Source organism: Somniosus microcephalus, chromosome 22, assembly GCF_052327205.1.
Source record: "Somniosus microcephalus isolate GS21.2 chromosome 22, FLI_Smic_1.0, whole genome shotgun sequence".
Taxonomy (NCBI): Eukaryota; Metazoa; Chordata; class Chondrichthyes; order Squaliformes; family Somniosidae; genus Somniosus; species Somniosus microcephalus.
The window spans coordinates 9,549,887-9,577,059 of record NC_141008.1 but is presented as its reverse complement, the minus strand read 5'-3'; the positions used below and the strand labels follow the sequence as shown (position 1 = coordinate 9,577,059).

At 49.2% G+C, this 27,173-nt stretch overlaps 1 protein-coding gene across 6 annotated transcripts in view; it reads left to right on the top strand.

The window, feature by feature from the left end:
• Positions 1–27,173, top strand: part of mlxipl (MLX interacting protein like) — a 273,904-nt gene that overhangs the window by 183,954 nt on the left and 62,777 nt on the right. For 5 of the 6 annotated variants that reach the window (XM_085964155.1, XM_085964156.1, XM_085964153.1 and 2 more), the window contains 2 exons: positions 17,405–17,475; positions 19,938–20,106. The exons of the other annotated variant lie outside the window; for it this stretch is intronic. In XM_085964155.1, the coding sequence (XP_085820281.1) occupies positions 17,405–17,475; positions 19,938–20,106 (240 nt within the window). The remainder of the gene's footprint in view (positions 1–17,404; positions 17,476–19,937; positions 20,107–27,173) is intronic. 6 annotated transcript variants of the gene reach the window in all.

The following is a 27,173-nucleotide window of genomic DNA, read 5'->3' as shown; positions in this document are numbered from 1 at the left end:
TTACAGCTCTCTGCTATTTCTAACGGCTTTGGGTCGAAATGGTCCTTGAGTTTCTCGACACTGTCTTCAAACGACGCATCCTTCGCTTTCCCTGGCGCGAGTAGGTTTGTCAACATTCCGTAGACATCTGGCCCGATCTCTGTTAGAAAAATTGCTTTTTTACATTCACGAATTACTTTATTTTGAGCTTGAACATTCTCATCTGCACCTTCGGTCTCAATATTGTTATTGGCCCTAAAAAACATCTCCATCCGCTCAGTGTAAGAACTGAATGGTTCGTGAGCTCAGTCATACATGCCAAGGCTTCCGATGAATTCCGTAGGCGCAGCCATGATTGTCCCAATCCCGTCAGTGACTCAACACGCTACCTGTGTACCTTTGCGAATCAATGCCACTGTTGCTGTGTATACATACACGCGAAGGCGAAGCGCAGTCAATTCTGACACAGTGTTCAACCTTCAAGTGAATTTGTGACATCTAAACTGAATTTTTGCGATGCTAAGGGTAAAACATTGCAAAAATTCAGTTTAGGTGTCACAAATTCACCTTAAACTTGTCTACTCAAAGGTTGAACACTGTTCTTCCATGCTCTCTAACAATGGCTTTGGGATCCCATCCTCGTCACCAAAATGTAATATACGTGAGTAGTAGAACAAATGAAGGACAGAGACACGATGAGTGCTTGCTTTATTAGGCCAGAGCGAACTGAGATTGCTCAAACCAATGTGATAATACATTACAAGATTTACTACAATGGTTCCAGGGATGAGGGAATACAGTTAAGTGGATAGACTGGAGAAGCTGGGGTTATTCTCCTTAGAGCAGAGAAGGCTAAGAGGAGATTTGATAGTGGTGTTTAGAATCATGAAGGGTTTAAATAGAGTAAATAAAGAGAAACTGTTTCTGTAGTGTATGTACCTTTAAGAGAGAACTACTTTTACAGCTCCTGTATACTGTAGTACCGGCAGTGACCACACCTGTATATAAGCCTTGAGCATGCCTCTGTACCCCCAGTCTTGAGACTACCCTACTCCAGTAAACACCTGTTGATTGTTAAGTTAGAGCATCCGTGTAGTTATTTGAAAACATCATACTCTCATAATCACGGATCTAACAGTGGCGACGAGTGTCGATTCGAATCTACCTGCAACTCTGCATTTCCCTTCAAGGATTCGCTCCGGGAGGGCGGTAGAAGAAAGTCGAGGCCAGAAGCACGGGCGTCGACCACGAGCAACCGCCCAGTCGTCCGGCAGAGAGTGAACATCGCAGGGGAGGCTGTTGAGAGCCGGGCTTGGTGCCCCAGCCACGACGATCCAGCAACAGAGTAGGGTTCTGTGATAGTGGATTGGCGGTTAGGATCAGATCAGCCATGATCTTATTGAATGGCGGAGCAGGCTCGAGGGGCCGATTGGCCTACTCCTGCTCCTATTTCTTATGTTCTTATGTTCTATGTTCTTACAACAGGTACAGCGCAGACCCTTCCTGGACAGCGGCGGCTGGAGCCGACCGACGGCAGAGAAAAAGCCGAGCAGCGTCGACGGGTAAGAGAGAGGGCGAAGCGCACAGGGCGCAGCCGGGAGTTGAAAACCGAGCGGCGTCGAGGAAAAACAAAAACAGAGAGAGGGTAAAGCAGCAGCCGGGTTCAAGACCGAGCGGCGGAAACGGGAAAGGCGCACAGGAGAAGGCGCAGAGCACAGCCAGGGCTCAAGGGCTGAACAGCGTCCGCGGGGAGAAGAAGGGAGAGCGCGGGAGATGCCATTGAGCCGCGGAGAAGAAGGGAGAGTGCGGGAGACACCATTTTTAGAAGCCGCAGCGGAGAAGAAGGGCGAGCGCGGGAAGAAAGGAAAGCGCGGGAGACGCCATTTTGTGCCAGCGGAGAAGGGGAGCGCGCGGGAGACGCCATTTTTGACAGTTAAATCACACCCAGGGATGCCGAAGAGCGGCAGTATCTCTGCGTTCGACAATGAAGTCGAAGATTGGGTGACATGTGGAACGCATTGAGGTGTACTGCAGGGCGAATGAAGTGCCAGATGCTAGGAAGGCACTGGTTTTGTTAAATTCCATGGGTGCAAAAACTTATGGCTTACTGCGAAACCTAATAACCCCAGAGAAGCCCGTGGATAAGAATTTCGGAAGCAGAGTAGAAATCCTACAGGACCACTTAAACCCCACACCGCTGCTGATAGCAGAAAGATTTAAGTTCCACAAACGGAACCAGCATAAAGACGAAAGTAATGCTGAGTACTTAACGGAACTGCGCAAGCTATCGAAACACTGCCAGTTTGGAGTGGGACTAGCAGATACGTTAAGGGACAAGTTTGTGTGCGGGCTTCAAAGTGAAGGAACCCAGAAACGGCTTCTATCAGAAAAGGATCTTACGCTGGACAAGGCTTTCAGCACGGTAGTATCACACGAAGCAGCCGCAAGGGGCGCTGCAGAGATACAACGGAGACCACAAGAATATGGCACCAATGAAATGTCATATGGAACAGGGAAGTGTTATCGCTGCGGCAGAACAACACACGACCAGAAGGATTGTTGTTTCAAGAACCAAGTGTGCAGACAGTGTGGAAAAGCAGGACACATAGCAAGAGTCTGCAGGTCAGGGAAGAAAACCAACAGCAAGAAATCTCCACAGGAGAAGTACAAAAAGGTACATAAGGTGATGGACAGTAGTTCAGACGAACAGAAAAGTGATACAGACTCCGGAAGCAAGGAGCTGGGTTGTCTGAAACTACATAAGGTAACCAAAATGGACCAGACTATCTGGGTCACGCTCAAGATAGATGGAGTCCAAGTGAAAATGGAATTGGACACAGGATCAGCCCTAACAGTCATAAACCAAAGGGACTACAAGCGGCTATTTTCACACATACCCTTGAAAGCTACAGAGATTGTCTTGAAGACGTACACGGGGCAAAAAAGTCTACCCCAAAGGAAAAATAAGGGTGAAAGTGATATACAAAGGCCAGGAAATACCTAAAATGGACCTATATGTATTGCCAGATGGAGGACCACCACTACTAGGACGTGAATGGATCCAGAAGATACAATTAGATTGGCATTCCATACAGGCACTGAAGGTTGAGGCCAAAAAGGATGACGACGTCACACCTGGACGACTGTCAAAAATGCTAACTGACGCACAAGAAGTGTTCCATGAGGGACTCGGAACACTAAAAGGCATAACAGCAACGATTAAAATAGAGGAAAATGCAAGCCCAAAGTTTCTTAAGGCCAGACCAGTGCTTTATGCGATCAGACCAGCTGTCGAAGCAGAGCTGGAAGGGTTGGAACGTTCAGGAGTACTGTCCAAAGTAGACTGGAGCGAGTGGGCTACACCCATCATTCCTGTAATGAAGAGGTCGTTGAGTAATACGCCTGGGGAACCAAAGAAGGTCTGCATCTGTGGGGATTTTAAGGTGACAGTGAACCCAGTCCTTCGCATGGTACAATATCCGCTTCCACGAATTGAGGATATTTTCGCCTCGCTATCTGGAGGTAAACGTTTCACCAAAATTGATCTAGCCCAGGCGTACTTGCAAATGGAGGTAGAAGAAGCCTCAAAACAATACCTCACGATCAACACTCATAAAGGTCTCTACCAATACAACCGGCTGGTGTTCGGGGTAGCATCAGCTCCGGCTATCTGGCAAAGGGCAATGGATCAAGTCCTGCAAGGGATTCCAGGGACCCAGTGTTATTTGGACGACATCCTGGTCACGGGCGAAAATGACAGTGATCACCTCGCCAACCTGGAGAAGGTGCTCACTAGATTAAAGGAATATGGGCTACGAGCTAATCGCCACAAGTGCGAGTTTTTCCAGAAGCAGATCTCGTATTGTGGCCACGTTATCGATGAAGAGGGGTTACATAAGTCCCCTGAAAAGATTGAGGCAGTAGTCAAGGCTCCAGCACCGGAAAATGTGTCACAACTGAGGTCGTTCCTCGGGCTGGTAAACTACTACCATAAGTTCTTACCAAATTTGTCTACGGTATTACACCCACTGAACACCCTACTGCAAACAGGGGTACCATGGAAGTGGAATGACGAACGTAAACGAGCTTTCCAGAAGTGCAAAGAATTGATCACATCAAAAGAGGTGTTGGCCCATTTCAACCCAGCACTACCAATTCGTTTGGCATGTGATGCATCACCCTACGGTATTGGAGCGGTGCTGTCGCACAAATTCCCAGACGGGTTGGAGAGGCCAGTAGCCTTTGCGTCTCGGTCACTAACCTCAGCCGAGCGCAACTACGCCCAGATTGACAGGGAGGCCCTCAGCCTAGTATGGGGAGTAAAAAAATTCAACCACTATCTGCATGGGCAGAAGTTCACCTTGCTGACTGACCACCAGCCACTTGTCTCCATCTTTAATCCAAAGAAGGGCGTTCCGGTGATGACTGCACAACGGTTACAAAGATGGTCCCTTTTTCTAGGGGCGAACCAATATGAAATAGAATATAAAGGCACGAAACAGCATGGAAACGCTGATGGGCTATCACGCTTGCCACTGCCTACTGTGGAGGAAGCACCAGCAGTGGACCCTATCGAGATATTTTATTCGTCAATAATTGAACGATTGCCAGTAACTAACACGGATATAGAGAAGGAGACCCGCAATGATCCGACACTGTCTCGGGTATATGATTTGACGGTGAGGGGATGGCCAACACATGGCGACTCACTGTTGCCAGCATTCTCATCCAGAAGAGAACAGCTGTCAGTATGCCAGGGGACAGTGATGTGTGGATCCCGAGTGGTGATTCCACCCAAGTTAAGGGAGAGAGTGCTAAATGAGCTTCATGAAGGTCATCTGGGAGGGGTGAAAATGAAAAGCCTTGCTAGGGCTTATGTGTGGTGGCCGGGGATCGATCAACAAATCGAGGACCTAACCAAGAGCTGCTCAGGATGCCAGAAGGTCCAAAATGCACCACCACATGCCCCTCTACACCCATGGGAGTGGCCCTCCTCTCCATGGCAACGGGTGCATATTGATTTTGCTGGTCCATTCATGGACTCAATGTTCTTAATAGCAGTGGATGTTCACTCGAAATGGCCTGAGGTGATAAAAATGTCCTCAACCACTACAGAGAAAACGATTGCAGTCCTACGGACCATATTTACCAGGAACGGCTTGCCAGAGCAGATTTGCTCTGATAATGGACCACAGTTTGTTTCCGAAGAGTTTCGGAAATTTATGAGAAGGAATGGGATAAGGCATTACACATCCGCCCCGTATCATCCAGCCACAAATGGATTGGCTGAGAGGTTCGTACAAACCTTTAAAAAGGCGATAAAGGCCATGTGCGACGATGAAATTCCACTACAGCATAAGATGGACAATTTCCTATTAGCCTACAGAAATGCGACACATGCAGTCACCAACCAGACCCTGGCCATGATGTTCTTTAACCGAAGGTTGAGATCTCGTCTGGATTTGCTCAGACCAAATGTGCGAAGAAATGTTGAGGATAAACAATTCCAGCACATCAATGAGAAGCCGACAAGGAGCTTCCATGTAGGACAACCAGTCTTGGCCCGTGACTACTGAACAGAGAAATGGCAACCCGGAACGATATGCACAAGGCAGGGGCCATTAATGTACACAGTGGATGTCGGGGAGAACATTGTGAGACGCCACGTCGATCAGATCTTAGCGTCACAGGAACGAGTCAACCCCATGTCTCGCGTACCTGGGGATGAACCCGACATACCGGTAGCATCTACCTCAGAAACAGTAGCAGTGGAAACTGATGAACTAACCGACGAAAGGGGGCCAGAATCGCCTCCGCACCAAGAACAAGAACCTCAGGAAAGGCGCTAGCCAAAAAGGATCAGGAAGCCGCCCCAAAGACTGAATCTATAAATGGACTATTTTTGTTTAATGTGCATGTTAAAGTGTTAATTGTTATTTGAATATTATGGGTACTGCTAATCTAAAAGGGGAGGAATTGTAGTGTATGTACCTTTAAGAGAGAACTACTTTTACAGCTCCTGTATACTGTAGTACCGGCAGTGACCACACCTGTATATAAGCCTTGAGCATGCCTCTGTACCCCAGTCTTGAGACTACCCTACTCCAGTAAACACCTGTTGATTGTTAAGTTACAGCATCCGTGTGGTTATTTGAAAACATCATACTCTCAGAATCACGGATCTAACAGTTTCCAGTGGCTGAAGGGTCGATAACCAGAGGGCACAGATTGAAGGTGACTGGCAAAAGAACCAGAGGCGACATGAGGGGAACCTTTTTTATGCAGCGAGTGGGTACAATTTGGAATGCACTGCCTGATAGGGTGGTAGATGCAGATTCAATAGTAGCTATAAAAAGGGAATTGGATAAATATTTAAAGGAGAAAAAATTGCAGGGATATGGGGAAAGGGCCGGGAGTGGGACTGACTGGATTGCTCTTCGAAAGAGCCGGCGCAGACTTGATGGCCTGAATATTTCTCTAGTTTTTCTCCTGTGCCCCCTCATGCCCTCTCCGAGCTTATCATGTCCATGAGATCCACCTCCTGCTCCCTCGACCCTATTCCCACTAAACTGCTGACCACCCAACTTCCCTTCCTGGCTCCTATGTTAGCTAATATTGTTAACGGTTCTCTCTCCTCAGGTACTGTCGCCCGCCTCTTCAAATTTGCTGCCATCACCCCTCTCCTCAAAAGAACAACTCTTGAGCCCTCCGTCTTTGAAAACTACCTCCCCATCTCCAACCTCCCTTTCCTCTCCAAAGTCCTTGATCATGCTGTCACCTCCCAAATCCGAGCCCGTCTTTCTCTGAACTCCAAGTTTGAATCCCTCCAATCAGGTTCCTGCCCCTGCACAGTACTGAATGGCATCCTTTGTGACTGTGACAAAGGTAAACTATCCCTCCTCGTCCTTCTTGACTTGTCTGCAGCCTTTGACACGGTTGACCACTCCATCCTCCTCCAAAGCCTCTCCACCGTCATCCAGCTGGGTGGGACAGCACTCGCCTGGTTCTAGTCTTATGTATCTAATCGGAACCAGCGAATCACCTGCAATGGCTTCCCTTCCCGCTCCCGCACTGTTACCTCTGGGGTCCCCCAAGGATCTATCCTTGGCCTCCTCCTATTTCTCATCTACATGCTGCCCCTCGGCGACATCATCCGAAAACACAGCGTCAGTTTCCACATGTACGCTGGCGACACCCAGCTCTACCTCACCATCACCTTTCTCGACCCCTCCACGGTCTCTAAATTGTCACACTGCTTGTCCGACATCCAGTATTGGATGAGCAGAAATTTCCTCCAACTAAATATTGGGAAGACCGAAGCGATTGTCTTCAGGCCCTACCACAAACTACATTCCCTACCCACCAACTCCATCCCTCTCCCTGGCAACTGTCTGAGGCTGACCCAGACTGTTCGCAACCTTGGTGTCATATTTGACCCCGAGATGAGCTTCTGACCACATATCCGGGCCATCACAAAGACCGTGAGATCAATTGTTAATTTTAAATCTGAGATTGATAGATTTTTGTTAACCAAAGGTATTAAGAGATATGGGGCAAAGTGGGTATATGGAGTCAGGTCGCATTTCAGCCACAATCTCATTTAATGGTGGAACAGGCTCAAGGGGCTCAATGGCCTTCTCCTATTTCTATGTTTCTAAACTAAATGGTACAATTTTAAAGGGGGTGCAGGAACAGAGAGACCTGGGGTGTACGTACACAAATCTTTCAAGGTGGCAGCACAAGTTGAGCAGCCTGTTAAAAAAGCAAACCGGATCCTTGGCTTTATTAATAAAGGAATAGAGTACAAAAGCAAGGAAGTTACGCTGAACCTTTATAAATCACTGGTTAGGCCTCAGCTGGAGTATTGTGTCCAATTCTGGGCACCGCACTTTAGGAAGGATGTCAAGGCCTTAGAGAGGGTGCGGACGTGATTTACTAGAATGGGACCAGGGATGGGGGACTTCAGTTACGTGGAGCGACTAGAGAAGCTGGGGTTGTTCTCCTTAGAACTGGTAAGGCTAAGAGGAGATTTAATAGAGGTGTTCAAAATCATGAAAGGTTTTGATAGAGTAAATTAGGAAAAAGTGTTTCCACTGGCAGGAGGGGCGGTAACCAGAGAGAACAGATTTAAGGTAGTTGGTGAAAGAACCAGAGGCGAGATGAGGAGAATTTTTTTACACTGTGAGTTGTTGTGATCTGGAATGCACTGCCTGATAGGGTGGTGGAAGCAGATTCAATAGTAACTTTCAAAAGAGAATTGGGTAAATACTTGAAGGGGAAAAATTTGCAGGGCCATGACGAAAGAGCAGGGGAGTAGGACTAATTGGACTGCCCTACCAAACCCCTGCAGGCACGACGGGCCGAACGGTCTCATTCTGTGCTGTAAGATTCTATGGGGGAGAAATTCAGTTGTGAGCGCCACCCATTAGCGCCTTAAGAGTGCGATAAGTGGGGCGCTAACCAACTAGCGCCCGGGCGTGGCGAAACCTGCGCCTCTCGCGAAATTGACTGGACATTTAGAGGCGGCGCTAAACCATACCGCCCGCTCTCCTGTGCACGCAGATCTTGACGTCATTCGAGAGTGCAACGCCCTTGGGGCGCCCCGGACCGGAAATTCAGTGGCGCCCCCCCCCTCCTTTCCGCCTGTCGCTACCAATGACAGGTTGACTGGAACGCTTCCCAGTCGCTGTGGGGCTGGGGGGGCGCTATTTAAAGGGGGTTCTTCCTGGCTTCTGTGTGGCAGCCATTTTTGGACCACTCGTTCTGAGAGAGAGAGAGAGATTTGCAGAGAGACAAAGGGAGAAAGAGAGACTTCTGTATGGAGTCAATGCTGCCTGAGGTAGTTTTGGCTTCTGACCATAACTTTGTAGTTGCTTTGCTTTTTCACCGGCATAACTTTGATTGCCCACATACTATGGGGGCTGCAATGGATGGGAACATCGTGCTTCTCCATCACATTGAGAGGGCTCAGAGACGCAGAGAGAGAGTGGCAATCATGGCCAGACGGAGGAGGGCCAACAGGCCTCGGTACAGGAGACCTTACCCTCCCAGGGTTTTTCGCCAACAGTTCTCATACATCAATATGTCTGAGGAGCAGTGTTTGCGAAGGCTGCAATTCAGCAAGGAGGTGGTCACTGAGCTCTGCCACCTGCTTCAGCCAGATCTGCAGCCTCAACTGAGGAGCAGGACGTCTCTGTCGGTCGCAGTGAAGATAACAGTGGCTCTCAGGTTTTATGCCACCGGCTCATTTCAATCAGCTACTGGGGACATTGCCAATATCTCCCAGTTCGCGGTGCATTGCTGCATCCGTCAAGTCACACATGCCCTCTTTAAAAGGAAACGAGAGTACATCTCTTTCCCCATGACCCCGGACCAGCAGCAAGAGCGCGCAACGGGCTTTGCAAGAATAGCGGGCTTCCCCATGGTGTAGGGCGCCATTGACTGCACCCATGTGGCTTTGCGGGCGCCGCAAGAGAATGCCGAGGATTTCCGCAACTGAAAGGGCTTCCATTCCTTGAACGTCCAGTTGGTCTGTGACCACAGACAGCTGATACTCGCTGTCAATACCCACTTTCCAGGCAGCAGCCACGATACCTTCATCCTGCGCCAGACTTCTGTGGCAGACCTTTTCGAGGCCCCGCTTCACCCAGGAGGCTGGCTTCTCGGGGACAAGGGCTATCCTCTGTGCACCTGGCTGATGACCCCGTTCCGTTCACCCAGCACCCCTGCTGAAGAATGATACAACGAGAGCCATCAAGCTACCAGGAACATCGTTGAGCACACAATCGGCGTGCTCAAGCAACGGTTCCGCTGTCGGGACCACTCTGGAGGAGCCCTACAGTACTCGCCTGAGCGAGTCTCCCACTTCGTTGTCGTGTGCTGCATGCTGCATAACCTGGCAATCCTCAGGACCCAGCCAATGTCACCAGGCATTGGCGCACCAGCAGAGGAGGAGGAGGAGGAGCAGCAGCACCAAGACAGGAGGGAGGCACAAAGTGCAAGGGCCGTCCGTCAGAGGCTTATAGCAAGTCGCTTCTAGGCCCCCTCTGAGGGAATGGCTTCTGCCATTCAAAGAACCTGAATGGAACCGTGCCGCAACCCCTAAGCCGGTCAAGGCAACAATGAGTGCAAAGAGCAAACATCCACATTTTGATTTAAGACACTTCTTTATTTACAAAACTGTGTATCCTTCCCGCATGACAAAGTAATCGAAAGAAACACAAAAAAAAACTGTCAATCACATAACTGGCTCTCACAACCTGGGGACAATGTCCAAAACAGTAACAAAAATATGACCACGATCCTCGGCCTTCAATAAAACAATGAAAAACATTTTGCCACACCTCCTACTTTTTGCCCTTCGAGGGTGATCTGCTTCCCTTGTGAAATTGCCCCCTTCCCACCCTGCAGCTCCTCCGCACTGGGACCCCAGTGGCTGCAGCAAGGCTGGGGGAAGGCTGCTGAGTGTCAGAAACTGAGACTGCAGATGCCCTTGGGGGACGGCCTGGACCAGCTCTGGGCCTGGAGGGCCCGGCTGCTGACTGCTCCAACTCTGCATGGGCGGCAGCAGTCTGTCCTACAGGTGGTGGCAACTGCAGTGGAGAAGTGACAGTGCTGGCAGCAGGAATGCTGTCATCCTGAGAGAGGACAGCAACTCCCCGCTCGACCGACACACTGGCACTCCCACGGGGCAGCACTTCAGCATCCGGAGCAATCTGATGGAGCACAGATTGCTGGCCTGCTGCGGCGTGGTGAGAGCCCCGGGGAAACCTGCCCGATCCAGCGAGGGTGGCAGCAGTTAGTGCTCGCGTGGCCTCAATCTGCATCTGCATGAGACCACCCACTGACTGCATTGCAACACTTAGCATTTGAGTGGCAGACGCCTGTGCTGCACCGAAGTCCTGGACACTCCTTGCCAATGGATTCGGGCATCCTTGCCACTGCAGCCATGCGCTCAGTGTGCCTTTGCTCCGCCTGGGCGCTCATTTCAGCGAGGACCCGCACCTCGTCTGCGTCCAGTGCAGCAGGACTCAAGGCCATACTCTCCCTCCGGGGAGAAGGTCCCCGAGTTTCCCTACTCCCCTCGCGTTGCTGCAGCCCGCTGGGTCCTGGAGCTTCACCCTCATCAGACCATTCCCCCCCGCTCCCCTCCAGGGAAGGCGTGTCCCCAGTATGGCCATGGGCTGCCTCGGCAGAGGGTTGCGCTGATGGTCCGGCTTCCTCTTCCTCCTCGCCTTCAGCTTCACTCCCAGTGGCAGCTTGAGGGCCCGTCTCCTCACCTGGTGAATCACCATCTGAAAGCAGGGAGGTACAAGAGTGGCTTTAGCGTGAGGACAGGGTGGCGGCAAGGGAGGCATGAGTGCAGCGATGTACTGATTTGGATCGAAAGTGTCAAAGGATGCTGTTGTGAGGAACAAGTGGAAGGAGAGAGGTCAAAAAGGTGATGACCTTACCATTGCTGGCCAGAACGGGGTCGGCGTCTCCAGTGGCGACGGGGCCAAGCATCCGGCTTGCCACAATCCGGTGGACTCGCTGCTCCAGATCGGTCAGGGCTTGAAGGTGAGGCCAGCCTCCCCCGGCCCATTGCTGCTGTCTCCTATTATGCGCCAGCTTGCCCTGCAAGAAAAAGGACGGCGTCTGAGCAAATATGCAGCCATGATCTTGCCTGAAATGCCTCCCATGGTCGAATAGCCCTTACTGTGTGCAGCCATGCTCTTTGCTGAAATGCCTCCCATGGTCAAATAGCCATTACTGTGTGCAGCCATGCTCCTGGCTGAAATGCCTCCCATCGTCGAATAGCCCTTACTGTGTGCAAAGTGCTGAATGTGCGTGTGAGTTTCCTGAAAGGGCCATAGGTGTTGGATGAGTGCTGGGCATTGGGGCTTTCAAGACCCTTTGGCCATAAAGCGAGGTCGAGATGGAGGGATGAAGAGGTTTCTGGAAAAGGCACTCACCCTGACGACCCGAGTGAGGTCGTTGAACTTCTTCCTGCATTGCACAGGGGTCCTAGGCACCATGCTGCTGGAGGTCACTCTGTGAGCCACCTCCCTCCAAGCTTTTCGGTACTCGCTGGGCAGAGGCCTCCTGCCACTCTCCGGGTACAGGAGAGATCACCTGCGCTCCACCGCGCCAACCAGAGCCTCCAAGGCCCCCTCGTTGAATCGCTGCGCTCGCTCCCTGGCCCTCTCCATGGTCCTTGGCTTCAGGATTTGGCAACAGTTCTGTCCAGGCCGAGATTCAGGACTCCGATGCGCAGGGTGTGGCTGCAATTCAAGATCGATCCTCCCCTTTAAGAGCTGACCGGCGCCAGCGTGTCTGTGTGCAATCGCTAACTGACACCTGTGCTGCGCCCGCCCTCTGAGGTAGCGCCTTGCTCCTCCGGCTTAGCGCCTTAAGAGAGTCGTGCAGTGCCTGATTTAGCGCTGCAATCACCTCCAGGGGCGAAAGAGACCAATTTAGCAGTAGGCGGCGATAATTTGCGCCGGGCGCTAAACTTTGCGCCCAGCTGACAATTGCGCCCCAAATGGGGCGATACCGAATTTCTCCCCCTATGGCTCTATGATTCTTCCTGTATTTTGGTGCATTAACCACCCCACCCGCTGCTGGGCCAGGCTCCTTCATTCCCTGCTAGGCCAGACTCCTCCATTCCCTGCTGGGCCAGGCTCCTTCATTCCCTGCTAGGCCAGACTCCTCCATTCCCTGCTGGGCCAGGCTCCTTCATTCCCTGCTGGGCCAGGCTCCTTCATTCCCTGCTGGGCCAGGCTCCTTCATTCCCTGCTAGGCCAGACTCCTCCATTCCCTGCTGGGCCAGGCTCCTCCATTCCCTGCTGGGCCAGGCTCCTTCATTCCCTGCTGGGCCAGGTTCCTTCAATCCCTGCTGGTCCAGGCTCCTTCATTCCTTGCTGGTCCAGATTTGTTGATTCTCTGCATCCAGCATCTTTACGGACTTGTTCTCAGTTGCAGGAACAGCCTGAGAAGCCTCTGGCTCCTAGTTTGACTGCCCATTATAAACAGTTTTGCCGCTTTCAGATGGCGCAAGGTAGCTTTTGTGATGCTGAAGCAGTTATTATGCGAGTGTTGCATTTTTTAATTGCTTCTGTGTATGACTAAACTGTATATAGATGTGTGACACAGAAGACGCTTGCTTGTCCCCTCCCTCCGACCATATGTTCAGATACTTTGGGCTGGATTTTCATTCAGGGGCGGGTTGGTGTCGTGAAATCCGCATTTCGTGTTATCCACACGAATATAAATTGATGTGGGAGATTGATGCTATTTTAACTTAATTGTCCAATTGAGTTCCAGCATGTGGGAACCCTTGGCAAATGAGTTTTTCCAGTCAGAATGTCGCATCTTATGACGTCATCATTGCTGCTGCATTTAAGGTCTGCAACAAGCCTTGCTTCTTCTACAGACTGCCAACCTTTTGGCATTTACTGTTAGAGGAACCTGGAGTCACAATGGCCAGCGACAGACCTAGGGCTGCTCCCAGGTTCAACAACGTTGCCCTGCAGGCTCTGGTTGAGGGAGCTAGATTTCATAAGGAGGTGCTCTTCCCTTCATCAGGGAGGAAGAAGCCTCCCCAGCAGACCAAGGCTGTGTGGCTGCAAGTGGCAGAGGAGGTCAACTCCTTAACGGTTACCCGCAGAACCTGGATACAGCGCAGGAAGAGATTTCATGACCTTGTGCGTACTGGAAAAGTGAGTATGCATTTCCCATCACCCTCAATCTGATCCCCATTGCCTTTCCTCACCAGCACTCAGTTTTAGCAATCTCTTCCTCCACATCACACTTGACACTGACATCCATGCACCCTTACCCATTCCCTTTCTCTCTATGCTCATATTCACCTAACTATTCAACTATGCAGCCCTCACACTCCCTATCACTCTGATGCTATGAAAACAACTGACAACACACAGGGAGGGCCCTTGGTCTTGCCACCTCACTCCATCTTTGTCTCCTTCTAAGTATCTATGCTATGCAATCTCTACACTCACTCCTTCATTCTCACTCAACCTCCACTTGTCTCCCTCATTGCAGGAAAAGAGAGCTCACAATAAAAGGGAAAGAGTGAGGACAGGAGGAGGGCCACCATCAGTAGCCCAGCTCACCCCCTGGGAGGAGGCGGTCCTGGAGATCGTCGGAGTGGAAGATGATGTGCAAGTGGGGGACGGACAAATGGGTGCATCACAGCAAGCTGGTGACAGAATAGTTTTACATCTCTCTCATTGACATTGCATGAGTCGCTGATAATGATTCTGAAGCTCTAACAGATGGACTTATGATCATCTGCAATATGCAATGTGCATGTAACCTTGACCTCACATCTCTAACTCTTTCCTTTACTCCCCCACAGGACCATCGAGAGCCCCCATCCCCACTGTCCAGGAGGAAGAGCCTGAGCTTCCAGACTCCTCAGAGGAAGCTGCAACCTCTGAGGGCGCAGCGTCAGCAGAATTCAGCGCACCCAGCACCAGCACAGACGCTCACACCTCGGTGGGACCTTCGGGACATAGAGTAGTGTTGTCACTTGGTGTATCACAGCTCACAAGTGAGCATCAGCAGATTGTGGAGATAGGGACAGCAGTGGAGAGTCCTCGTCGGAGGGCGCAGGACTCTGCCAGCTCGGCTCAGCTGCATGTCGACCCTCTGCCTCTGGGTCCATCCACAAGATCAGCGGTGCTGGAACTCCAGGAACAGATGTAGGAGTCTCTGGCAGGTTTTGTCTCCAGGGTCGCTGCGAGTGTGGAGCGAATGGAGGAGTCCATAGCGAACATGAGCAGAGCCTTTGTAGAGTCATTGGTGCATGAACGCATCACCATGGAAAGGATGTCCACCTCCATGGAGGTGATAAGTCGCCAGAGTGCAGAAAACATGGTGAGTGCTCAGAATAGAATGACATCTCTGGAGGAGCGATGGGCATCTATTGAGCAGAGAAACCAGACCTTCATGGAAGTCCTTCTGAGTAGGACTGCCAGTGCAGATACGGGTCCCCATGGCCCCCCCTGATGTGCAGCAAGGTGCTCTCAAGCCACTTGCAAGCGCTGAGGGGGACCTGACCCATGAGAAGGAAGTTGGTGGCAGACATCAAGGAAGTGGGGGCTCCTCTCCAAGCGCTCACACTTCCATGCCACTGCAGAGCCCTCGGTCAGAGCCCCACCAGAATCCACACCCAGCTGAGATCAGCGTCTCAACCCCTGCACAGCCGCAGGACTGTTGACGAGCCCTCACAGGTTTGCAACCCCAGAGTACGCCCGCCAAAGGTGTCGAGACAGGAGCAGCAGGAAAGTGAGCAAGGGGCCTCCACATCTGCTGAAGCCACAGGGGAGGCACCACGTAGGAGCACGCGTAAGAGAAAGATACTGCACAAATAGTCACAAGGGTAGACACTTGGGTGAAATTTGATGTTTTATGTGAAAAAGCCATCAGATCAGTAATGTTAAAAAAAATCTGATGGCTACTGCCGTAGTTGTGGCGTGTGTCATTTCGCGATTGGGACTTTCACATTGAGGGCTTAGGATTACTTGGAATTGTCATTATGGTGGTCAAATTGCTAGGAGTCAGCTGGTTCTTGGCCATTGTCGATGCTCAGGTAAGAAGAGGCGAGGCAAAAGTCCTTGAGTGGCTAGGCTAAGCAAATCTGGCAAAGATGAGTGCGTTCCTTGCATCCCAGGCAGCTATGTTCTCGCGTACTGCTGCCGCTGGTTGATGGGCCTCTGCAAGATGTTCGTTTTCGCTCTCCTCCTCCTCATCTGAGGAGGATAAGTGAGGAGCCACTTGGTCCTCAGGAATCTGCAAGCCATGACGCTGTGCCATGTTGTGAAGTGCACAGCAAACCACGACGATTCTGGAGACCCTGGCTGCTGAGTACTGCAGGGCTCCACCTGATCTATCCAGGCATCTGAAGCGCATCTTCAGCAAACTGATGGTTTGCTTGATAATGGATCAGGTGGAAATGTGGCTGGAGTTGTAGCGCTCCTCAGCTTCGTTGGCTGGCCTCCTCAACGGCGTCATTAGCCACGTCCTCAGGGGATAGCCCTTGTCTCCAAGTAGCCATCCGTTAAGTTGGTCTGGCGGACTGAAGAGCGGAGGCACACTAGACTCGCGCAGTATGAAGGAGTCATGGCAACTGCCAGGGTACTTGGCACAAACATGCAAAGTTTCCTTCTTGTGGCCACACACCAGCTGAACGTTAAGGGAGTGGAAGCCCTTGCGGTTGACAAAAATACCTGGATTGTGATGGGGTTGCTTTAAGGGCCACATGTGTGCAGTCAACGATGCCTTGCACCCTTGGAAAGTCTGTCAGATTAGCTAATCCAACCGCACGCGCCGTGACACTTGCTTGATCCTTGGTGAAATGGATGTGATTGTGCGCGATGGCAAAGAGGGCATCGGTTACCTGCGTGATGTAAGTGTGTGCGGCCGCCTGGGAGATGCCGCTGATGTCTGCTGCTGATCCCTGGAATAAGCCTGAGGCAAAAAAGTTGAGCGCGGTGGTGACTTTGACGGCCACTGGTAAGGGTTGTCCACCTGGTCCTCTGGGCTCCAAGTCTTGTTGCAGCATTGCGCAGATGTCACCCGCTACCTCTCGCGAAAGTCGGAGCCGCCTTTGGCACTGCTGCTCAGACATGTTGATGTAGCTGACCCTGTGTCTGTAGACCCTGTTTGGGGGGTATCTCCTGCACCGACGGGCTTCCATGCGCTGGCCCCTTCTGGCCTGTGCAGCTTCAGGTGGGTGAGCAGCAGCTTGGCGCTCCTGCTGCTGCTGTTGTTGGTGCTGCTGTTGTTCCTGGTTCTGCTGGTGCCGCGGCTGGTCTTCTTCCTCATCTAATGCCCAGAAGGGAAGGAAATAAATGGCTCCCATGCTTCTGGTATATGCCTCAGTTGAGGAAGCGCTGAGTGAGGGTGGCGAGAGGGGTTTCCCAGGAGGTCACACTGGAGATTGGTGTCAGGCTCCAAACTTCCACAGCTGTGGTTATGCCTTCTAAAAGTTCCCCCAGACCTGAGACAACTAAGTCCTGCCACCTGCAAAAGATTGCTGATCAAATCTGCTCTTTAATGTTTGAGCTGCAGCTGATAGTCAGCAATCCACTTGTGCTCCCACCAGGTTTCACCGTCGTGTTTCAGAACAGGCGTGTTTCACGTGGGAAAAGGGTTAAACTCACAAAGGCCTTTTAAAATGGCATTATAGAGCCAATTTAGTGGTTGTTAAGGGCCTTAACGGCCTATCCCGTCTCTTGGAGGCAGGACGGAGACGGGACCACTAGACACGAATTATTTAAAATTGCTTGGAGGCGGGCTTGGGCCCGCCCACCAGTTTATGCAATTTTAACCCCCCACACGCCTCCAATCACGCCTCCACGGCCCAATGAAAATCCTGCCCATTGGGTATAATTCACTCACTGAAATTCTCCTTTTACAGGGAAACAGGAAGGCGGGCCATTTCCACAGTTCAGCCTCTCCCATGACGCTGTCATTCCATCTAGCTGTCCGGTAAGACTCACTCTGCAGAGCTCTCTGCTAATTCGGATTTATTTTCCTTTTCTAAAACCTCAATACTTTGCGATAGAACTGATAAGTGTTTGACTTCATGTCAATTTGTTTAATTCTATGTAGATATTTGGAGGGTGGAAGAGAGAGCAAGAAACTGGAAATATATTAAACATCAGTTTTCACAGAGACTTTCACCAAGTTCAGCCTCAGTTCCTTTAGGCCAGGAAACTCTGGAGGATATTTTATCAATTAGCATTTGAAAATGAAAACGAATGACCTCCCCAACGCACAAAGCTGTGCACCGCGGCTAATTTGTAAAATCTTCTCCTAAAGGTGTACAAATGAGATGCAGTAGAATCCTTGAGAAAATGAAAGAATTAGGCAAGACTCCATGAGCCCTGGAACCCTACCTGAGCACTAAACGGTAGCAAATGTTCCTCCAGTGTTCACAAAAAGGAAAGATATGAACACGGACATTGCCAGGTTACCCTAACATCTGTAGTGGGCAAAACATTGGGACCAGTGGTGGGATGTTGTCAATAATCACACAAAGAACACAGAGGTCATCAGGAGGTGTAAGCATGGATTTAGAAGCAGGTTGTCAGAATTCATTAATCTACTTAGATTTCTTCAAGGAATAACAGACCCAGTGAGGATAGAATTGACTTGGATTTTCAGAAGGCATTTGGTAAAGTTCTACATGTGAGACTTTTTTAAAACAGTTGAGGCTGACGGTGGGTGAGCTGGATTGTAAACTAGCTTGGCAGTAGGAAGCAGAGGAACAGGCAGTGGCAGAGGGAGGGGGCAATGATTTAAGGAGCGCCAAAGGAACCTTTATCGTCCCTGCTGCTCAAACTATTCATAAATGACGTCTTGTTATAACATTTTCTGGTTACACGAAGCAATATTGCCAAGTGACAAATAACCAGCAGTTAAAAAACTTCTGGACTAGTTAAAGGCGATGGTTTAAGGAACAGTAGATGAATTCTAAAGGTAAACTTTCTGCTGCTCTGTATTTCTGGTGCACGTGTGTATCCACCGTGAGGGGGGCGGGGGTCAAGAAATGTGAGGAGAAAGTTTTGCATCGAGTGTGCACTGGGAACACACTCCCTGCTTCTCTCTGGTCTGGCTCAGGGTCTCAGGGTTGCTCACGCTGCTGGCATACACTAGCCTCATTAAGGTCATGCGGGTAAGACTTCCAACCTGCAGTTTGTATGCTGTGTCCCAGAAATACAGCTACGCACACCTTTCACATGGGTTTGAAGCAAACTCACTTCTTGGCCTTTGACAGGCATTAGCGAGACTGGGAATGAGTGTGAGCTGGTACTTCACTGGTCTCTTTTGCTCCGGATTCACTTAGTTTGGTGCAAGGTCTCCATTGTCAATTTTGCACCTAATTCTTGTATTTTTAGATTGTTTAACTTCTTTCATTTTTGCCCTCCCACAATTGAAAGCTCAGCTCTCCATTCACCACCCTGTGCTGCTAGGATGGACATTCCTCTGAGAATGACTTTTACTTTCGGAGCTAGAGGATAAGGAGGGGTTCCATAAGAATACGCAGAGGCGTCGGAGAGGACCAGACCCTACCCAAGGTGGAGGGTCTCCAGGCCCTCCCAGAGTTACGTTAGCATGTTCAGGGAGATCTGCTTTTTCCGCTTACACTTCACCAATCTCAAGCCCTCGTGCAGTCCATTCCACAAACCATCCCAGCAATAAATGCTGGCCTGGCCAGCAACGCCCACATCCCATGAATTAATTAAAAAAAAACTTGAAGGGAAGAAATTTGCAGGGCCATGGGGAAAGAGCAGGGGAGTGGGACTATTTGAAAAACTCTTCAAAGAGCATAAAGGGTCGAATCGAAATTTCATCTGCCATGTGTCTGCCCATTTCACCAGTCTGTCTATGTCCTCTTGAAGTCTGTTACAATCCTCCTCACTGTTTATTACATTTCCGAGATTTGTGCCATATGCCCTTTATACACAAGTCCCAGTCATTAATATATATCAATAAAAGCAGTGGTCCTAATATCAACCCCTGAGGAATACTACTGTATCCCTCCCTCTAGTCTGATAAACAACTGTTCACCACTATTCTCTGTTTTCTGTCCCTTAACCAATTTCGTATCCACACCACCACTGTACCTTTAAGCCCATGGGTTTTAATTTTGCTAACCAGTCTATTATGTGGCACTTTGTCAATTGCCTTCTGAAAGTCCATATACACAACATCAACTGCACTGCCCTCATCAACCCTTTTGGTTTATTGACTGCACACATGTGGCTATTAGAATACTGCCATCAGCCAGGGCTATTCCTTGAAGCTACTGAAGAACCAACTGATAGCCCGCCTTGAATCCTTTGTTAATTTTGCAATGTCAGTACGTCCTGTTGTAGTGTCTATCTCCAGGGTGATGAACAGCTGGGAATGTATTACTGATGTATTTAATATATTTGTTTACCCAGACCAGCACACTTTCAGATTTCCCAGGAACTACCTTCATGAAGGCACCACAGCATGTCCTCATAAAGCCACCTCCGCAGTCCAGTATTTCTTTCTCGGTCCCATTTGTTTTTCCGAAGACAGAGAGATTGTCACCGAGCTCAAGCTGCAATGGGAAGGTTCCATCACCAGGTACTTACTGGCAATGGTGATTGACTTTCGCAAACACACAGCTCCTTGGCCATTGTCAGCAACGAGCAACTTTTCTGTTCACCATCACAACCTTCTCTGTTTTGGGGTATTGCAGTCCTCTCCTGTGCTCCCCAGCCAAGTGTGCTATACATACATAGAAGCTACAACATGGAAACAGGCCATTCACCCAAACCGTCTGTGCTGCAGTCAATCTCTGAGCAAGATATCTCTTTGCCCAGTGCCTATTCAGAATAGAGGGTGGAGCTTAAAGTGCACAATGAGGCACTAGTTTACCTGCGCTTTGGACTAGCAAACTTGGAGCTGATATTTGGCCCCATATGCAGCCACTTACCTTGAAGTCACACATCCCTTTAAATTTGATTTGCTGGCACCTCCCCAGGATGAGGGACTTCAGTTACGTGGAGAAGCTGGGGTTATTCTCCTCAGAGCAGAGAAAGTTAAGAGGAGATTTAATAGAGGTGTTCAAAAGCATGAAGGGTTTTGATAGAGTAAATAATGAGAAACTGTTTGCACTGGCAGAGGGGTTGGTCACCAGAGAACACAGAATTAAGGTAATTGTCAAAAGAACCAGAGGCAACATGAGGTGAGTTTTTTCACACAGCGAGTTAATATGATCTGGAATGCACTGTCTGAAAGCAAATTCTGTAGTAACTTTCAAAAGGGAATTGGATAAATACTTGAAGGAGGAAATTTTGCAGTGTTGTGGGGCAAGAGCAGGGGAGTGGGATTAATTGGAGAGCTCTTTCAAAGAGCCGGCACAGGCATGATGGGCCAAATGGCGGCCTCCTGTGCTGTTATGGAATTCCTTATGAAAGATATTAATTATGGAGCATCTGGACAGAACTAAAATCATGAAACATAGTCATTATAGGTTCATGAAGGGGAGGCCTTGTCAATCTAACTGTGTGTGACAAAGGAGTTCGAAAGGGATAAGGTGGTGCATGTGGTGTACTTGGATTTCAGTAAGGCCTTTGATACAGTTTCGATCGTGTCTATTTGCAACACCAAATTTCCGATTGGTACCCTTGGAGGACAAGACACACCCAGCAGTTTGGCTGGAATGTGTAATTTGATTCTGGCTGCTGGAGTAATCAAGATCTTAGCAATGTGTAATTTGATCCATTCATTGTAACAGCCAGGCTCCGGAGCTCACAGTGCTAACACTACTGTTTTCAGAGAACAAACAGGGCTCATCCTCCCCAGTGCAGCACCATAACACTTCCCCCTCCTGTGATACTGACTCCCCATTGCAGTACCAACTCACTTCCCTCTCCTGCCATGCTGACCCCTACTGAAGTGCGGACATATCGCTGGGAGTCCATCCTACATATGAAATTGACCCCCAGACCAGGAAGATAGTGGGGGTCACAGTGCGTTGGACCAGCTGGGAGAGGTGCAGCAAGGAAGGTGATCCTGTCGAAGCTGAAGGCCAAACTCCTATAAATGCACAGGCGCAGGTTACATGGAGGGAGGTTAACGACTGAGTAAATTCAGTCACCTAGTCCACTTATCCCTGCTGCAAGCGAGGAGGAAACGTGTTGTTATCAGGAGCAACATAAAGGGTGAGTGTGCCCCTCACTTTTGTCTACATTTCTTCTGGGGTCCATCGAACATGGGACGAACCTAAGCCACCATGGATAGAGAGGCCAGCCCTGTTCTAACAGCCATCCCCAGTGTTTCTTCTTCCTCATGTAATGTGGCACAATGAAGGCGTCACAGCATCTGGCTGGAGATCAGCCACTGACATACACAATGGTGTTACTGTGGTCAGATACTCCCTGAACATTAATTGAGAGTAAACCCTTTTTCATTATGAAGGATTGATACAAGAAGCCTGATACCCACAAAGGTACCATGTGCAACTCATTGCGCTCAAAGGAACCCTGTCGCCTGTTGCAAGCTGTGGGATCTGTTCAGCTGATGCCTCCCTGACACAGGAGAATCTGCCCTTAAAAATAATGTCTGTCACGCCCCAATACAGATGTGCACTGCAGACCGCCTGATGTGGCAGATGTCTCCTGGGTGGCATAGCAGGATCCAGTGGCGTGAAAGCTTTATGCTGTGGTAACCCTCACTTCTATGGGAAGAATGGTCCCTGACCGAGATGCTGTGTAATTCTGCAGCAGAGGAGGGGATAGAATCATAGGAGCAGGAGTGGGCTATTCTTCCCCATGAGCCTATTCCGCCATTCAATGAGATCATGGCTGATCTGCGACCTAACTCCATACACCCGCCTTTGGCCCATATCCCTTAATACCTTTGATTGACAGAAAGCTATCGATCTCCGATTTAAAATTAACAATTGATCTAGCATCGATTGCCGTTTGTGGAAGAGAGTTCCAAACTTCTACCACCCTTTGTGTGTAGAAGTGTTTCCTAATTTCACTCCTGAAAGGTCTGGCTCTAATTTTTAGGCAATGCCCCCTAGTCCTAGAATCCCCAACCAGCGGAAATAGTTTCTCTCTCTCTACCCTATCTGTTCCCCTTAATATCTTGAAAACTTCCATCAGATCACCCCTTAACATTCTAAATTCTAGGGAACACAACCCTAGTTTGTGTAATCTCTCCTCGTAACTTAACCCTTGAAGTCCGGGTATCATTCTGGTAAACCTACGCTGCACTCCCTCCAAGGCCAATATATCCTTCCTAAGGTGTGGTGCCCAGAACTGCTCACAGTGCTCCAGGTGTGGTCTAACCAGGGCTTTGTATCGCTGCAGCATAACTTCTACCCTCTTGTATTCTAGTCCTCTAGATATAAAGGCCGGCATCCCATTAGGCTTTTCGATTATTTTTTGTACCTGTTCTCTTTGGACATCCACTGTTTTTAGCTTTTCACCATTTAGACAGTAACCCTGTTCGATCCTTTTTAGGTCCAAAGTGGATGACCTCACGTTTGCCTACATTGAAATCCATTTGCCACAGTTTTGCCCATTCACTTAATCTGTCAATATCCCTTCGTAATTTTATGCTTTCATCTACACTGCCTACAATTCCACCTATTTTTGTGTCATCGGCAAATTTGGATATATGACTTTCTATGCCATCATCTAAGTCGTTAATAAATACTGTGCATAGTTTAGCCCCAACACAGATCCCTGCGGGATCACCTCCTGCCAATTTCAGTACCTACCCATTATCCCTACTGCCTGTCTCCTGCCGCTCAGCCAATTTCCTAACCAGGTCAATAATTTGCCCTCAATTCCATGGGCTTCTACCTTAGTTAACAGTCTCTTATGTGGGACTTTATCAAATGTCTTCTGGAAGTCCATATAAATAACATCCATAGACATTCCCCTGTCCACTACTTTAGTCACCTCCTCAAAATATTCAGTCAGGTTTGTCAGGCGTGATCTACCTTTCACAAATCCATGCTGGCTCTGATCAACTGAAAATTTTTGAGGTGTTCAGTCTATCCTTAATTATAGACTCTAGCAATTTCCCGACAACAGATGTTAGGCTAACTGGTCTATAATTCCCTGGTTTTCCTCTCTCATCATTTTTAAATAGCAGAATGACATGTGCAATTTTCCAATCTAAAGGAGCGGTTCCTGAATCGAGAGAACTTTGGAAGATTATAGTAAGGGAATCTGCAATGTACTCACCTACTTCCTTTAAAACCCTGGGATGGAAACCATCTGGTCCTGGGGATTTGTCACTCTTTAGTGCTGTACTGGCCGCACTAGACGTGCTCCTATCTAGTTATCCAGCAAGTTAAACACTTATTCAAAATAATTCTTCGTGAAGCCGTTTGCTGTTTGAAGCCTTTACTTGAACAAATTTGTGAAACTGTAAACAAAGATAAAGTATGTTTTGTACATAAACTGAGTACTCTGCATTCGATATTACATAAGATATAAACATATTTACAACAGTAGAATAGATTAATTGTATAACTAACTAACATTTGGACTCACTTCTGTAACTATCAAATATTAACCTTTTATAAACATATTATTGTCAAAATACTACTCCGACAACGTTGCTATTATGCTAACAAACAAAGATACTCACAGATATTGCGCTTGGCCTAACATGAAATCAGATTACATTGGATTGTGAATCCCTTATGGAATCCTCCATTACTGCCAGGTTCTTCCTGGAATTATACTTCCTGGGATTCTACTTCCTGGGATTCTACTTCCTGGGTTACACAGGAAGAAAGGTACGAGGGTCAAATGACCTCTCACAGGAAGAAAGGAACAAAGGTCAAATGACCTCACACAGGAAGAAAGGAACAATGGTCAAATGACCTCTTTCATACAAACACACTGCTAACACAATAACCACCACCAGAGGGTGCTATCTGCATGTAAACATGGTCCAGAACACTCCCCGTCTGGGGTCGTTAACGACTCCACATAGTCCGAACTCTACTTGTCACTGGAGTCCTCTGGCGACAAAAGAAGAACCACCTCCGAGACGGTCCGTCGGTGTCGATGATAGGATGCAGCTTCATTAGACTGCTGTGAGGAGGTAGGTTGCATTCTGCTGCTATGCACTTCAACTCTTCTGCATAACACTCGTGTTGGACACTCTTTATCACAAGGATTGTGGCTCTCTTGAGCTCCTCTTCAGAGGGACTCTTACGACAGATGTGCCACCCATGGCAGTTACTCCCTTGCGTAGGCTGGGAGAAGGTATGAGCTATATGGCTTAGGCGTGCTATCGTCTTTATGAGAGTGTTCCATTTGGAGAAACGCTCGAAGCATTTGGTGCTCATCAGGTCCTTACAGATTTGAGTAACGTTCGCTATTACTTGTGGGCGTATCTCGCAGTCAGAAACAGGGTTGAGTAGGTCGAATGATTCGTTGATTTCAGAGAAGTGTGGGAACGGATCCTGAAGAAAAGCAGGTCCTGACAGCCAAGTCGTGCTGCTGAGTAGGGACGCTGTTACAGATCTAGACCCATGGTCAGCTGGGTTCAGGTCTGTAGGGACATACCTCCACTGGTCGGGGGACGTGGACTGTCGAATACGTTGGACCCTATTGTTCACGTATACGTAGAACCGTCTACTTTGGTTATGGATGTATCCTAGCACCACTTTGCTGTCTACATAATATGTGATGCTGTCGAACTTCAGATCAATCTCGTCTTCTATGAACTCTGCAATCTCAACTACTAATACTGCTGCGCACAGTTCCAATCTGGGTATGGTGAGGTCTGGCTGGGGTGCCAACTTGGCCTTACCAAAGACGAAGCCGACTTTGCTTTGTCCATCTTGAGTGGTGACCTTCAGATAAGCCACACCTGCAATGGCCTTAGCGGATGCGTCTGCAAAGATGCAAAGCTCTTTGACTTGGGCATTTAAGGGAGAGAAAGACGAATAGCAGCGAGGTATTCGGATCTCCTGTCGGTCTTGGAGTGAGTCTCTCCATCTGTCCCACTCTGCTTGCAGCTCTTCAGGGAGAGGTGAATCCCACTCTTCAGCGCGTGTGGAGAGTTCCCTGAGGAACAGCCTGCCTTGTATGGTGACGGGCTAAGAAGCCGAGAGGGTCGTATAGGCTGTTGACTGTAGAGAGCACTCCTCTATGTGTGAAGGGTTTCTTGACGTCTAAGACTTGGAACGTGAACGTGTCTGTTGCTATGTTCCACGACACCACTAGGCTACGCTGTAAGGGGAGGTCATCAGTGAAGAGGTCTAGGTCTTTGACGTCCTTAGCATGATCTTCAGGGGGGAATGCCTCCATCACTGCTGGTCTGTTGGAGGCTATCTTATGCAGCCTGAGGTTGGATAGTGCAAGTAGTTCCTGGGCTCGTCCGAGGGTACTGATGGCCTCTGCTTCGGTCGGGAATGACTTCAGTGCGTCGTCGACATAGAACTCTCATTCGATGAACCCTCTCACATCACTGCCAAAGTCGTCGTCTTCTTCCTTGGCAGCCCTCCTTAGTCCGTATATGGCGACAGCAGGGGATGGGCTATTCCCAAAGACATGGACACGCATTCTGTAGTCCACAATGTCTCTATTGGGGTCATTGTCCCGATACCACAGGAAGCGGAGGAAGTCTCTGTGGTCTTCTCTCACCACGAAGCAATGAAACGTGCTGGATATCGGCTTTTCCTGAATCTCATGAGCACTCCCAAGAGGCTGTTGTTAAGATCGGGCCCTGTGAGGAGTACGTCGTTGAGAGAGACTCCCTGATATGGTGCACTGGAGTCAAACACCACGCGGATCTGTTCCGGCTTTTTGGGGTGATAGACTCCGAAGGAAGGGAGGTACCAACACTCTTGGCCTTCCTGGAGTGGAGGAGCTATCTCTGCATGATCGTTGACAAGCATTTTCTTGACAAATTCTAAGAAGTGTGCTTTCATCTTTTCAGATTCCTGGCGACATCCTACAGGGTACACATTAACGAGGCATATCTTGGAGCATGCTCTTGCACTCACTCCTTCTCCACACACCTCGGTGCACCTGGATGTAATCTCCGGACCGGCAGCTCCCTCTCTCTCCCCACCGTGCTCTGAAACGGGAGGAGGCGTCTCTGACTTCCAAGGAGCTGGGCCTGGGTGGAGTGCTGAAATGTGCCAATCACTTTCACATTCAGTGCATTTTGCATCTACCTTGCAGTTCTTGGCGAGATGGCTCGTGGAAGAGCAGCACTTGAAACATATAGAGTTCTCTTTAAGATATTGTTTCCGATCTTCCAGGGACATCTCCCTGAAGCCTCTGCACTTCTTTAAAGGATGGGGCATGTTGTGGATAGGGCATTGTTTGCTCATATCCTCAAGTTTCTTCTGAATCTTTGTGTGCTCAGTTGAGGACACTTGCATTTTGCGGACAGATATTGGTGTCTTTCCATGTCTGTCGAACTTGTCTCTTCTGGCAAGTGCTGGGTGGGAGGAGAAGAAGTTGAAGCTGGGGTCGTTCCTGGCTTTGGCTTCTTTACGGATGAATTTAATGAACGCAGAGAATGGTGGGAATGCCACGTTGTGCTTTAGCTTGAACTTTGATCCAAACGTTATCCACTTCTCCTGCAGGTTAAATGGAAGCTTCTCAATGATGGGATTACCCCTCTGGAAGTGTCTAAGTACAATAGGCCGGGTAGGT